This window comes from Falco punctatus (assembly GCF_963210335.1).
Source record: "Falco punctatus genome assembly, chromosome: 17".
In the NCBI taxonomy this organism is placed as follows: Eukaryota; Metazoa; Chordata; class Aves; order Falconiformes; family Falconidae; genus Falco; species Falco punctatus.
The window spans coordinates 3,739,864-3,753,516 of record NC_137597.1 but is presented as its reverse complement, the minus strand read 5'-3'; the positions used below and the strand labels follow the sequence as shown (position 1 = coordinate 3,753,516).

Below are 13,653 nucleotides of genomic sequence, written 5' to 3'. Positions count from 1 at the left end.
CCCAAAGCATAGTAGCTAATAGCACTGAAGCTTGGGTCAAAGGGGGTAATAGCAGCATTAGGCAGATCTGCAAGCCACCCGTGATGGGGGCGGGTGGGAGAGGACCTAAACAACAGATGTATCAGTTTGGTAATCCATCACGAATGACAGAAGATAATCACGCTGTGTTAACGGCAGGAGCTACTGACATCCCGCTAAGTCTCCCAGAGCACAGCCAAAGCATTAGGAGGCACTGGAGGAATGTTCTGCACAACATGGCCATGACAATCAATCGGCAAATTCAGCACGCTGAGCCTCACAGTGAGCTCTTTCGCCATCAACATGGAACGGACTTTGATACGGAGACAAAAGAGCCACCGTCTAAGATTTCCACGTTTAGAACAATTCATTTCAGACCAGAAACCATTTTTCAGCTTGAGGTATTTTCTACTTAGGAGTGTCAAGGCTATATTTAATACAGCCAGCTCAGTCAAATGCTACAGCAAGGGTGCATGTCACATTAGCCAATAAATAGAGACAAATGCTCGGTTTTACGTCACCAACCGCCTGTTGCTTATACACTGCACAAGATTTACATAACTCACAAAAGGGCTGTGCCAAGAGACTCCTGTTCGCTCAACCAGCTAACACTATGATCTAGAGTTTAGTTTTCACTAGGATTCCTCCCTGTATTAACAGCAATCCAAGGCAAAAGGTATTCTAAGAGCTATAAAAGACTGCAACACAGCTCTTTCTTGTCCTAATCCACTACCATATAAATACGTTTTCAGACATACCACAACATCTTGCAAGTTAGGATTCTGGAATCAGCAATAATGAGTTTTTATTGACATTGAGAGGGAAAAGGAAAAGTTCCAAGAAGATTCCCACTGTAATTCTTTGTAAGGCAGTCTGCACTGTTTTTTTGTTTGCTTGGCTGCAAATCTGCTTCAAAAGGTAGTGGGCTATTTGTGCACATAGGCCCTCTGCCAACCCTCTTCCCCTCCCTGTGTCATATTTCATTGCTTGCTTTGCCATTGGGAAACAACTCCAGCCCTCTGCAGCGTTTAGTTAAAAGCTAACTAAAGAACACATGCTGAAAAACAGATCTGCCACCCGTTTGTGATCAGATATTCACAAACCTACCTTCCCGCTCCCACTGTTTTGATTAACGCGCAGCAAGTTTTGTTGGGAATGAGCCCTTCAGTCTGTTTGGATACATCTCTTGCTTTCCCACTAGAGAATTAAGAAGAAACTTCCAGAAACTAAAGAGAAATTGAAAGTGGCAAGAGCCAAAGTCAGGATGACAAAGCAAATCTGACCTAAGTTCACGTTCTTTGACACAGACAACCCTAAGAGATAGCCACTGAGAGGCCCTATGGCACTGCTCTGCTGCAAGAGATACCCACAGTGCTCACATTTTAGTCATGCTCCCTGCTTACACAACCAGAAAAGCCAGCAACGTATCACTGCTAGCTTTGTTCCCAGTCTTTCCACGACACAGTGCTCCCCCTCCTTCCCTACTACCAACACCCCACCACCACTCCGAATGCAGTGCACTGCTTGGGAAAAATGCACGCCACTTGCAAACTGTCTGCAACCTGATTATCTGCAGGTTCTTGTTCTTGAGACTGTAGTATACCTCGCTGCTCTGCCTTTCTGCTACAGGCACAACATTAGTGGAGTTTACAAGCACATGCAAGCATTAACAAGAAAGATGGCTTCAAGGTCAAACACACTCAAGGCCCTGAAATTTGTCTTTTTCTTTTCTTTTTTAAATAGATATACTTGGTTTTTTAGGTCTTTCCCTTTGTGCCCCAGCTGTAATTGCATAGCACCGACTGCAGATACTTCAGGGACAGGAACAAAAAGTTAGAGCTCTGAGAGGAAGGGGTTATCATCTAAAGGCTTCTGCTTACACATCCATGCCTGCTTTCTTTTACTCCCGAGGTGTCACTTGCACCACACTACCCCTTTGCTCTCTGCCATATGAGATAAATTGCTATTATAAACCAAACAACTTCGAAACGAAGATGAGCATGCCAGATCCAGCCAGTGTAATTTACATGACTGATCTCTCCTAATTACAGGAATGGCCATACATCTCTTTCTTAACATAGCCCTTCAGGTGTCAGGCCCTCCCTACCTTTCCTAAATTAAGCAATTTTTCCATTTTTAGAACAGTCCTGCTCTGCCATACTTACAGAGCAGGTCTGACAGGATTTAGGCTCTAACTCCTGAAAAAAAGCCTGCAATCAGAAGTCACCCCAGCGACCAGGTGAGCCTACTTAAAATCAACACAGTGCTCAATTTCAGTCCTAAGAGCAAGGCTCCGGAAAGAGAAGAGGGGGAAAGGCAGCAAATAAAGGTTATAGCTCCATATTATCAACCAAATCCATGCTAAATACTGGCATCCTACCCCTTCCTTTCCAAGGGCATCGCATGACTCCTACGTGTCAAGTGCTTTCCCAACAAAATGCGACCCACAGAACCAGAGAAAGTGTTCCTTTTCAGATCAATTCCTTTGCTCTGCTGCTTTGTTTCAAGCCTCAGGAGCTAAATTACAATAGCGAAGTTAAAGCCTTCTCTGCTAATAGCTCTGGAGATGTCCCTTAATAACTCTTAAGTGTTTGCAAAGAGGTGGTTTATCTTGAGCCATTCTTTCCCTTCCCAGTTTTTTTTCCAGACAGCCTTTTGTTATGTTAAACCAATATATTTAGACAGTAATTACTCTCAATTAACTAGGTCACCACACAGTATTCCAAAATAAAAGAAAATCTTCCAATCAATTCACAAACTGGAGGCCTCCTTGTAAAACCTAACTGTTGTGCAAACAAAGAGCAATATACAGGTAATTGGAAATTTGTGTTTGATTAATTGAATCAGATATTTTTTTTTTTTAGGAGAACGAAGAAACCGAAGTGCAAGGGTCACTTCACTGCGGCCTTACGCAAAGCAGAGCATATGCACAATACCTAATCCTTCTGTTACCAATAAAGTGTATGATTCTTTCCATGTAAAGAAGGTAAGCATCTTGGAAAGAAAGCTGTATAAACAGGTCGCCCTAACATACGAGACGACGAACACTAGAGTCCTGGCAAACAGATATTCTCAAAAGAGGCAGAAAGCGAATTAGAGGGATCTTCTACCATTCAGGAGCTGTAACCTTCCCACACACCTCTCCCACCAACTATCATGCATGGCTGACACATGGGATCATATTCTGGCTTTTTTTCACAATCCAGCAGCTTAAAGATTTCTACTAAAAAAAAAAAAATCCCTTATGATGTGCACGTTGTCTAATGTATGTGGTGAAACATACACTGCAAGTAACATTTACAGTAGAAAACAACAATTTTAAAATTAAATTTTTAACTCTAGGAATAGTTACAGGAATCTAGGTTTTCATTTATTGTCAAAATTATTTGATGAAAGATAAAGAAAAAAAATTCTTTTTTAAAAAAGATTTTTTGGGGTAAAAATTCAAATCAAATCACAGCTTAGGCTCAAATTGCAGCATCCAAGTGTTGCTCTTACCAGCTCCTGCCCACTCCTACAGCCACCCCACCTATCACCAGTTAACGGGAGAAAGTTCCCAGCGCTGATTCTCCTGATTTGCTGGAAAAAGCGAAGGCTAGACTTCTCAGTGCAATACCATTAGCCTTCGATTTAGGATTTCACACAGGATGTAGCCCTTGGATCATACACAGACAGTAGCAGAGGACATTTATTAGGTCAAGTAGAAAGCACTTTGACAAATGGACTCTGTCACTTCGTTGTGCAGAGCAGCTGTAATAAAGCAAATGCCCAGTTACATTTCTCTCCTTCTGTGGAGGGGTGGAAAAGCCAGGCAAGTGCCCAAGCTGTAACGTATACACATTGTATATCCTCAGCACTCACATATGGCGCAATGTTTTGTCGTGAGAAAAGCAACTTGGGTGTTATCCTCCTGGAAACTTGCAATGCAAAAACTAAGCAGCAATATGAAAGTACAATAAAATCTCAAGAACATGATGTTACGTCGAACACCATGTACTCTTTCTGTAACTGAACCCTCCACCTTTACAGAGCTTTCTCTCGTTCTCCGAATGCAGTATGTAACCAGGCACCATGATAGCCCATGAGGTATCTATTGTTAAAACCAGAAAGAAATGTGCAAAAGAAATAGTGTGGCAGATGGATAATTTCTCACTCCTAAATAATGGAACATCTCTACGTGATACAGGTGGGAGAGACTAAAAATGTATATGGAGGACATCCAAATGAGGCAATGCTAAATCCACTCTCTTTAGTCTCTTGGTCTCTAGCATCTTATTTGGATTTTATTTGCCCCAGCTTTTGGGGAACAGGACGATAGCACTACAGGCTGGGACAACATGAACAGCCATCCTGGTCACTCCTCAACTAGGAGGCACCTCACTCAAAGCCTTGGAGAGAGCTGAAGGGGTGCAGGGGGGAGAGATGTACTCATTACACCACAGGGAAGCACTTTTACCTGGAGTTTTCAATTCAAACATTTTCAATAGAGGTGACACGTGGCAATTAAGTGGAAAGTCTCAAGATGTTTTGAAGGACTGGAATTTTAATCACTGAATAGCTTTCAATAGACAGTTTCAGAAAGCAAAATTTGTGTATGGGTTGTCTTCATTCCTGACCTCTCTTACACTAAACCGTGAGGTTGGGAAACTACCTTAGAAGACGTTAGATGAGGGAAGTTGAAAGCTTTAAGATGAACCTACACAGCTGAAAAGGGAGGGGAAGAAGAGCTGGTTAATTTGCAGCTTATGTATTTTCTCACATGAAGCCACAGAAAAGCATTTCATTGTCTTAGCTGAAAATAGCCAGTTCCAAACACAGGTGGGATGTTCCAGGAAGACAGAAACCTGCGGTGACTAGAAGCAATACTGTGCTCTCTGCAGGGGCAGCACAAGAAAAGAAACCAAAAGGCTGCAGGAGAGGCACACCGCTTCCAGTGCGCCCCAAACCACCAAAGGAAATCACTTTCCTTTAGCAGGCTGTTATATACACACCCCCCCCAGCGTACACATTTTATATATAACATTAACCATTGCGGTGGTGCCTGCCCCTTGGCTGAGCACTGCACCTTGCCAAACAGCAGCAATCGGTCTCAATGACAGAATCAATACTACGATGCTGCTATAAGCGTGAGCCCACACAGCCACCCCCAGCAGCTGAGCCCTCCTAAAGCAGGTGGTCAGAAGCTTTAAGTGTGGGGTAAAATATTTTGAGAATGTCACAGCAGGAGCTGCTCTCTACTTGCTACCATTGAAAACAGGCAGCAGCTCTTCACAGTGGAAAGTAATCAAGAGCGGCCAGTAGGCAAAAGATTCTGTAACTACTAATTCCTCAGTATAAACGATGTCACCAATCTATAATTGTCTGCATTAAAGTAAAGGGGGATTAAGCTACAGAAACTGTCTGAGAACAAGTTCAGGCATGTAAGGCAGTCCAGCTGGACTAAAATTATATGGTACCCAATTCCTTCTGCTGCAGTTGTCTGCTTACATTTCCATTTCACATGCACCCAATTTGTAAATGTTTTGTAACTTGGAGCATAGCACCATTATAGTATGTTCCATAGTTAAAAATACAATATATTTAAAGCCTAGATTTCATTCAAAATAATCAGGTCAAAGATCCGAGTTATTCTGGAGAAGAGCTGTGTGTTTGGGTTTGTTTTTTTAACTCACTAGATAAAAGCTATCCAAGGAAATATTTTTAAATGATTTAATTCTATAATTTTGTTAGTTTTTAATAGCATCAGGGGACAGTTGCGGACACTAGAGATGCAACAGTCTACAGTAGTTCACACGTACCAAGATGACAACTGCTATGCTTTATGTTTGCCACAAGAGTTTAAAAACTATTTTCTGCTCCACAGCCATAGGGTACGGCCGACCCTACGTACGCCCTGCTCAGCAGCAGCCACAGCTCACAGGTTGCAACCCTGTTCTCTGACATTCTGACAACAGTACATCAAGAACTACTAGACCTGTTTTTATGGCATTTTTCCCTCCGTAAGGACACCAGTTTGATTGTTTCAGAGTAAGAATGCCATGAAGTTTAAATCCTCATCTTCACCCTCCCTACTAAACTTTATCAAAATGCAAACAATGTTTTAAACCAAGCGCTTCACTCTTCTCACCAGATTCAGTTCCATTGATCCGCACCTACAAATATTAATCTGACTAGAACCACGGGAAGACCTAGATTACTTAAAATCTTCCTTTGTACTGAGACACATAAAGAACACAAGACTGTTTTGTTTTTATCACCTGATATAGAAAGAAGCAAAGTAATAGACTTCACACCCACTCCTGTCACTTCCCTAATAGATGCTCAGATGAGTGTTGAGCTAATCCAGAGAAGTTTCCAGGAAAGGAGGAGGACTGACTTGAAAGATCAGGTCTCAGGTTTCCTGCCTCCTCCATGACACGAGGGTTCCCCCCACTGCCCTCTCAAAAGGAAAGGAGTATCAAAACTAAGCTCGAGATTTATACAGAGCTGTGGGGGAGTCTTCCTCAGATTTACCTGCATATGGATCAGCAAAAGCGATGTCGCAGGAGTCCCACGGACTGAGACAAAGGTCAGGCCAAACACGGACAGCCCTGAACTCTTCTAAGGTAAAGCACACACACACCCCACAACTCTCCATTCGCAACAGCATAATCACCTCTGTGGCAAGTCCAACACCACCAATATGAACATGAAAGAAGGGTTTACATTCCTTAGTTCAGGGAAAGAGAAAATCCTGCCTTTTGGTGTTTTATCCTACCTTCCCTTTGACTTCTCACACGTGGAGAAAAAAAAAAAAAAAAAGAGGAAAACTCAGTAAACGTAGCAAGACAGAACATCTATTGAAAATCAGACAGAGTTCTCTGCCAGCAGTTGATTACTTTACTGGACACGAACAAAAATGTTGCCTTCAAACTGCTGAGGAAATTCAAATTTGTTCACGCTTCAGTCAGGATTTCCAAATAAAAACTAGATAAGAGATCTTGATATAAGACCACACAAGAACAGTCTCTTTCCCCCACAACAAATGTACAAATGCAAATCTAACACTGTATTAGGTCTATAATCAGAAGTATTTCATCAAGAATAGTGGAGATGCATATTTGCATCTGAACAATGATATAAAGCCAATGTTTTCATTTAAGAGATCAACTAAATTCTTGGCGGGTTGCTGGTGTTTAAGTAAAGGTTGGAACAAAAATGCAGGTATTCCACTGGCAGCAGTGAGTTCTAGCAAGCCCCTGTACCAGGCCAAGCATGTAGAGCCATACTATCATCAGTAAAATTGGCTTTTGATATAACCACACCATCAAAGGTTTCATGGTGCAGCTACAGCCCCACATTCCACCTCGACATTCATATCCTCACAGGTAAAGCCTAAAAACTTACCAATTGCACTGTTGAGTTTTTTGTTGGTTTTTTTTTTTTTTTTTTTTTTGCACTGTTCTGACTTCGCATGTCCCTATATTTGCCTTCTATATATGCTTTTCCCACAGATCTTTGAAAAATAATGTACAACTATTTGAAGACTGGAAGAATACCATACCATAGGATGACTAGTACCAGCAACACTTTAAATACAGTAAGCGCAGAAAAGCCAAGGACGTTGAGATGATGAGCCTGCCCACACACCGGTACCATCCTTCAGCCAACATGTGGTAACCTCCCTGTGTCTGAGCCGAGGAGGAGTATTGGAAACCCAAATTCTTCCTGACACGCACTTGGAGAGCTGCTTTTGAAAAGCAGGTCAAAAATCTGTTAACAGAAGATATCTGCATGGGGTTTTTTGGTTGTTGTTTGTTTAATGGCAGTTCTGCAAACACCTGCAAGGTTAAAAATCAGGACCAGGAGTACTAGCATCACCCACTGTGGGAAATGCATCATGTGTGAGTGAATCCGGTTGATTTGAATCTCTTATGTTAAATGCCGTATGTCCTGATGTCTCACCTAAGTGTGCTTCAAGTATTTCTCCGAACAGTACCTATACTCCAGCACTAATACCAAGTGTAAATAGACATGCTTTCCTCCACAGATCCGAGTTTTACTTAAAGTAGCATCCTATCGTCTTTGCTAGAAAGCAAAAATTAAACACTTGCACAGAGTAAAAGCAATTAAAAGCAACTATTAGCTAAAACATGTCTTTAGGCTCCCAATCAAGTACATCCACTTCTGGGCAATACAGGTGGTTCATTTGATATAAAGAATTTAAATAGCCCACCCACAGGGATAAACATGCATTTATAAGGCAATTTTAATTTTGTTAAAAGCCAATATTCTGTCTGTTCTCCAAGACCAATAAAACAATTGCACAAAAATGTTGGAAACGTTTTCCTTGCTATGCTCAAAAATTTCAGATTTCTGATGTTAAAATCTAACACCACTGGCTAATCACTACCTCACCTGTATGTATGAGTGAGGGAAGCTAAGAAGTGCCCTACATTTTACACAATACAGAAAGAGGTTTTACAGCAAATTCCTATAGTACTTTCAGAGATAAACATAAATATTTTTATGCAAAATGTCATCTTTAGACTACTAGTTAAACCATGATACAGCTAAAGATTCTTCTAAGCACATGAAAAAAAATGAGGACCTCCAGAAAAGATCTGCCTACCTCAAATTAGTGGTTTTTAAGACCTTTTTCCACCAGAAAGCTAGATCAAAAAAGGCTAGGGTTCACAACAATAAAAATTTCTTTCCTACACACAATGGAAACCATCATTATCTGACACATTTCAATTAAATATCACACCTACTAGACTTATAAAAATTCAGCTTTCTAAACAACAGCTAAAAGGCTAATTTAGCGAAATATTACGTGTAAATTGCTGGAATATACATGAAGTCTTCCAAACTAAGAATCCCTTCACAGCCAACTCTGTTGAAATATGGATTTTTAAATCCAGCACCACTAGCTACTTCAAATCAAACGAATTCACTTTCTCACAGAATTAAAGGAGCTCCAAGCCTTACTCTGCAGCCTCTCACCTTCAAAAGCTGGTATACTCTCCAGTTAAAAAAAAAAAAGTCCTCTTCCTTGCCACAATACAATTTCCATGCCAGCAACAGAGGAATCCGATGACTTTTATGAAATAAGCCTTAACTGGGTGTCAACAAAAACTAAAATGCACATTCTGTACTGTTTCCTCTGCTCTTACATTCACACCACTCCATACTGCTGCAAACCAGTAAAGGCTAGGCTGACACAAACTTTTGTTTTGCAAGAGTTTTTGGAAAATCCAATCTGTCCTGGTACCATCTATGCAGAGACCAACCGTTCCAATGTTCAGAAGAACATGAACAGGTATTTTGGTGCAAACTCATTCAGTATCAACTAAACAATCCCTATTTTTAAAACACTAGCACAAAGAGGTTTTCAAAAGGAGTTTCTCGTGTAGGTAGACTGAGTCTAGACAAGTTGAGACACGTTCCTGGCCGCATTATCACATCACACTGAGGAGCTGCAGACAACACATGGAACTTAACTTCACCACAAAAATCGCTCCCAACAGCCTCCAACCTGCAGTGCTGGATGTGCTTCAGTGTGCAGGCAGCTTCTGCCTGGCATAACATCTGGAGGGGGGAAGGGAGCAGGCAGAGTTAAGCATGCCATTTAATGGAGGGTGGATTTTTATCCTAGATGCAATGGCAGCAAAATGCCCTCCCAACTACACTGCCTGGGTTTTCCTTCCGAGGGAGGAACGTTTCGGTGCAAAAACATCTTTTGGAGAAGTTCAGTTTTGGTTTTAGGCCAAAAGCAAAAGCTCAGCCTCTCACTAATGCCTCACAACTGCTAATGAAATATAAATAAATAAATAAAGAGGGACAATGTGTGATGCCATTAAAGAATTTACCGCCAGGCCTCTCAGAAAGGGCTAAGCCAGATCTTTGTAGAAGAAAGCAAAGATGTTAGAACAGCCCACAAACAGAACTCAATGGTAATTTAAAAAAAGGGGCAGAACTCTAGGAAAGTGTTTAATAAGTAACAGGGAAGAACACAACTCAAAGTGTGTAACCTGTATTTCTTGAAGATCAAGGAACAGCTTCAGAAACTTAGGGTGCATATGTTCTACCTGAAGCATTTTTGCAATATTGGTAATAAAACCAGCTGGCAGTTTCTTAGTACTGCCCCAAGTCTGACAGAACTTCGAAAGCACATTGAGCAATTCCAGGTGAACTGGAGAAGTGGACACACTTTTAAAGGCAGCTTACAAGCACCTATAGTGCTTCAAAATTGACCACTAATTATTTTCCCCAAACGGGCTGAATAAGCCACTATTAAAAATATCCTTTCAACACACACTACAACTTGGATTATTTACTACACAATATGTGAAAGGCATACAACTGAGAAGAAGTAACTTCAGACCTGAAGAATACATAATTGTTGCCAAAGAGCAGCTTGGCACACTTGTGAAAAAAGTTCTAGTGAAAATGATTTGTGTCTTTGTTAATTAACCCGTACGTGGACATCGCTATAAAGAACCCAGTCTACCAAGTTAATGCACTTCTCTCACTCCTGCTGTGAATCCCCTCACCGTTTCCCGCACATGAACATTAATCCTCATGCAGAGAAAGAGCAAAGGGATCATCACTGCAGAAAAAGTGCCATGCTTTGAACAAAAGGGAAAGTGACTCGACAGTCTCAGAGACAAATTATTTGCAGGACAGACTGGCGATAGAAGATTCTGACCCTAACTCTAGGCCAGAAAAACCAAACCTAGGAAGCCGCTACCTAACATCACCTGGGACAGTGTGGATTTCACCGGGTCCCTCGACATGACAGAGGAAAGGTCCTTCCAGTTAAGGAAATTGGGGTTTGATTGCACCTTTTTACAACAGCTGAGAGCAGGGTTAGTAATATTCAGGCCACTAACCCAAAGGTCATACTAAGAAGAGGTGTGAGCTGGAGAACGGGACAGAAACACAAAACGGCAGAACTGCAAACCCTACAAAACCAGGCACAACAAATGATACCGCAGGTCAGGAAAGCAGCGCCCTGGCAAGAACACACGAGAAAAACGAGCAGCACCTGTCAGCATACCTAACCCAGCTCCCTGCTGCTGAAAGGTTAAACACGCACAGGCTTTAAGCCCACTCTAAGAGTAATTGCACCACAGCCTGCACTAATTTTCATATACTTTTGCATACATGACACCAACTTAACAGATTTCCTTTTTACACACCCCCATCCATCAAGGCTTATCAACCAATACTTCCAAAAAATTCTGAAAACTTATGTTTTCAGAACCAAACTGGCCACTGAAGTTACATTAAAGCTATTTTAACCACTTAAGATTTTCTTCAACTGTAATTAAAAATTATTTTTTTTTTAAAAAGCCATTGTTTATAAGATTGTATTTGAGATACTGTTACTTAAAAAAGAAATTAAATACTCCCAAAAAAAAGAGCGAGCTTCTTTGACACAAATCAGCCAATACTATGGTTATACATAGCATCTTCATAAGTAACTTTCAGGCTCAGCTCTGCTAAGCTTTCTGTTGTCCCAAGGAACATCACAGAAAAATCCCCAACAGTATTACACTGCAGTGTTGGTAGCTTTATTCATATTATCAACACACGAATAAACTGGGAAAACATCTTCCGCTGTGAACGACTTCTTCAAAGCAAACTCCTGAACTCCTCGAGAGAGACCTTCTTTCACATTGTATCAGCTTTCAAAACACATGGTATTATTTACTATTCCCTTACTCCCTCTGCAGATGCAGATTTGCCAATATAATTCAATATAGAGCTGTAGGAGGAAGGAAAGATGAAAGGAAGAAGGTGACAAAGTTGTCTTGTTACTGTTTATTAGTTCAACAATTCCGTGAAAGTTTTTTTCCCAACTGTTGATATGAAGACCTACACTTGGATTTCAAAAGTTTCAATCTAGAGGTTTCTGGATTTGGTGTTACACCACTAAGAAAAAAAATAGTACAACTTAGCTAAATAGCATCTGTTAACAGATCTGAAACAGAAAAAACCTTTCCTGCATCTGCCACCGTGAAGAGATGCAAACCTAACAAGAGGGTTGTGTTTTGGTTAGCACCTTACATTACGGCAAAGCTATTAAGAGAGGATTTAAAAGATGCAAAGTGGTAATAAGGAGTCAAAGCCCACAGTTCAGATGGCAGCAATTTCACGACATTTTTCCCACAGTCACTGAATTCACTACACCACTAACACTCCAGGGTTTTACTTTTCACCATTATATTTCCTATTTCCCACGTTTTCCTCGAGCTACAGCTTCCCTGACCACCTGTACCTGCCTTTTTTTTTTTCTAGGGCAGCAACAGAGAGCTTTTAAAAAGACAAAACATACGCGGAAAGCCAGAGCATTTAGAGAGACCCCTAGCCTGCCAGCAGACGCTAAGTTTTTACCAAACACGCAGGTAACTTTCACATGGAAACCAGGGCAGGTTGAAGCCCTCCCTACAGCCTTTCTACCACAATTTTCCCTCCTTCCGAAGCCTGCTCCAGGGGCCAGGGCACCGTCAGCCATCCCTGAATCCAGCTCTACCTCCCGCTCGGCAGAGAAAGAGCCCTTTAAGCGCTTCTGGGTCCGCCGGATCACATGCCCCTCTGCCTATCAATTAGTCACTCTTTAACAGCTTCGCAGCCCTTTGACCGACGAGCTCCTCGACCTGGCAAAATCGCTACCCCGACCCAGGCCGGGAGGCCACCCCGCGCCCCCCCTCAGCCCCGTCCCGCCGCTCCCCTCCTCCGCGCTGCCACGATCGCTGCCGCCCCGCCGACCCCGGGGAAGGGGAGGGGAAAGGGGGACCCCGCCACAAACACAGCGCCCCCCAGCGCGGCTCCCCCCCACCCTCCCCGGGCGGCGGGACGGGCCTGCAGCCCCCTGAGGCGGGTCGGGCAGGGGGGAAGGCGGCCGGGCCGGTGCGCGGCCCCTCAGCGGGGCGGGCGGCCGTGGCTCCCCTCAGGCGCCCAGCGGGGCGGGCGGCCTCCCGCTCTCTCCCCTCCGCCGCCCCAGGGAGGGCGGGCGGCCTCCCGCCGCTGCCCTCCGCCGCCTCCCCGCGGCCCCCCCGGCCCCCCGCACCAGTTGGTCATGTCGAGGAAGAAGGCGCAGCCGGCGGGGCTGAGCTGGAAGCCGAGGAGCCGCTGGAACTCGCCGATCAGCACGTCCTTGTCGGTGGTGCCCAGGCAGCTGAACTTCTGCATTAGCTCCGCGTCCAGATCCACGTCCATGCCCTCCATGGCGCCCAGCGGCCCCCGCCGCCCCGGGGCCGCCCCGCTGCCGCCGCCGCCGCCTCAGCGCCGCATGGGGGCGAGGGGGGAGCGCGGGCACGGCGGGGGGGGAGGGGAGGGGGCGCGGGCGACGCCAGCCGCTGCCGGCACTGCGCAAGCGTCGCCCCGCCTGGCGCGAGGGGCACGCCGCCTCTGACGCCACGGCGCCGGGCGCGGTGGCGTCACCCCACGCGCGGCGCGTAGGGCGGAGCGCCGGCCGCTCGCCCCGCCCCCTGGCGGAAGGAGAGCCGCAAGGGCGAAAGGGCGGGGCCGCCCATGCAAACGAAGTATTTACATAAGGAGGCGGGGCGTTCTCGCGTGACGCGGGGACTCCGAGCGCGCGGCGGATGGAAATTTGCATAACCCGCAGCCGCGCGCTTCCTTATATGG

At 44.1% G+C, this 13,653-nt stretch overlaps 1 protein-coding gene across 8 annotated transcripts in view; it reads right to left on the bottom strand.

Annotated features, from left to right (window-relative positions):
* The window catches only part of ILRUN (inflammation and lipid regulator with UBA-like and NBR1-like domains), a 30,715-nt gene extending 17,294 nt beyond the window's left edge, over window positions 1-13,421 (bottom strand). For 2 of the 8 annotated variants that reach the window (XM_080367546.1, XM_080367547.1), the window contains exon 1: window positions 13,076-13,421. In XM_080367546.1, coding sequence (XP_080223672.1) covers window positions 13,076-13,233 — 158 coding nt within the window. In that variant the 5' untranslated portion in view covers window positions 13,234-13,421. Of the gene's footprint in view, window positions 1-1,125; window positions 1,285-13,075 lie in introns of those variants that run through there. The other 6 variants (XM_080367548.1, XM_080367549.1, XM_080367550.1 and 3 more) reach the window with 5 other exon arrangements.
* Window positions 13,422-13,653: the final 232 nt, after the last annotated feature.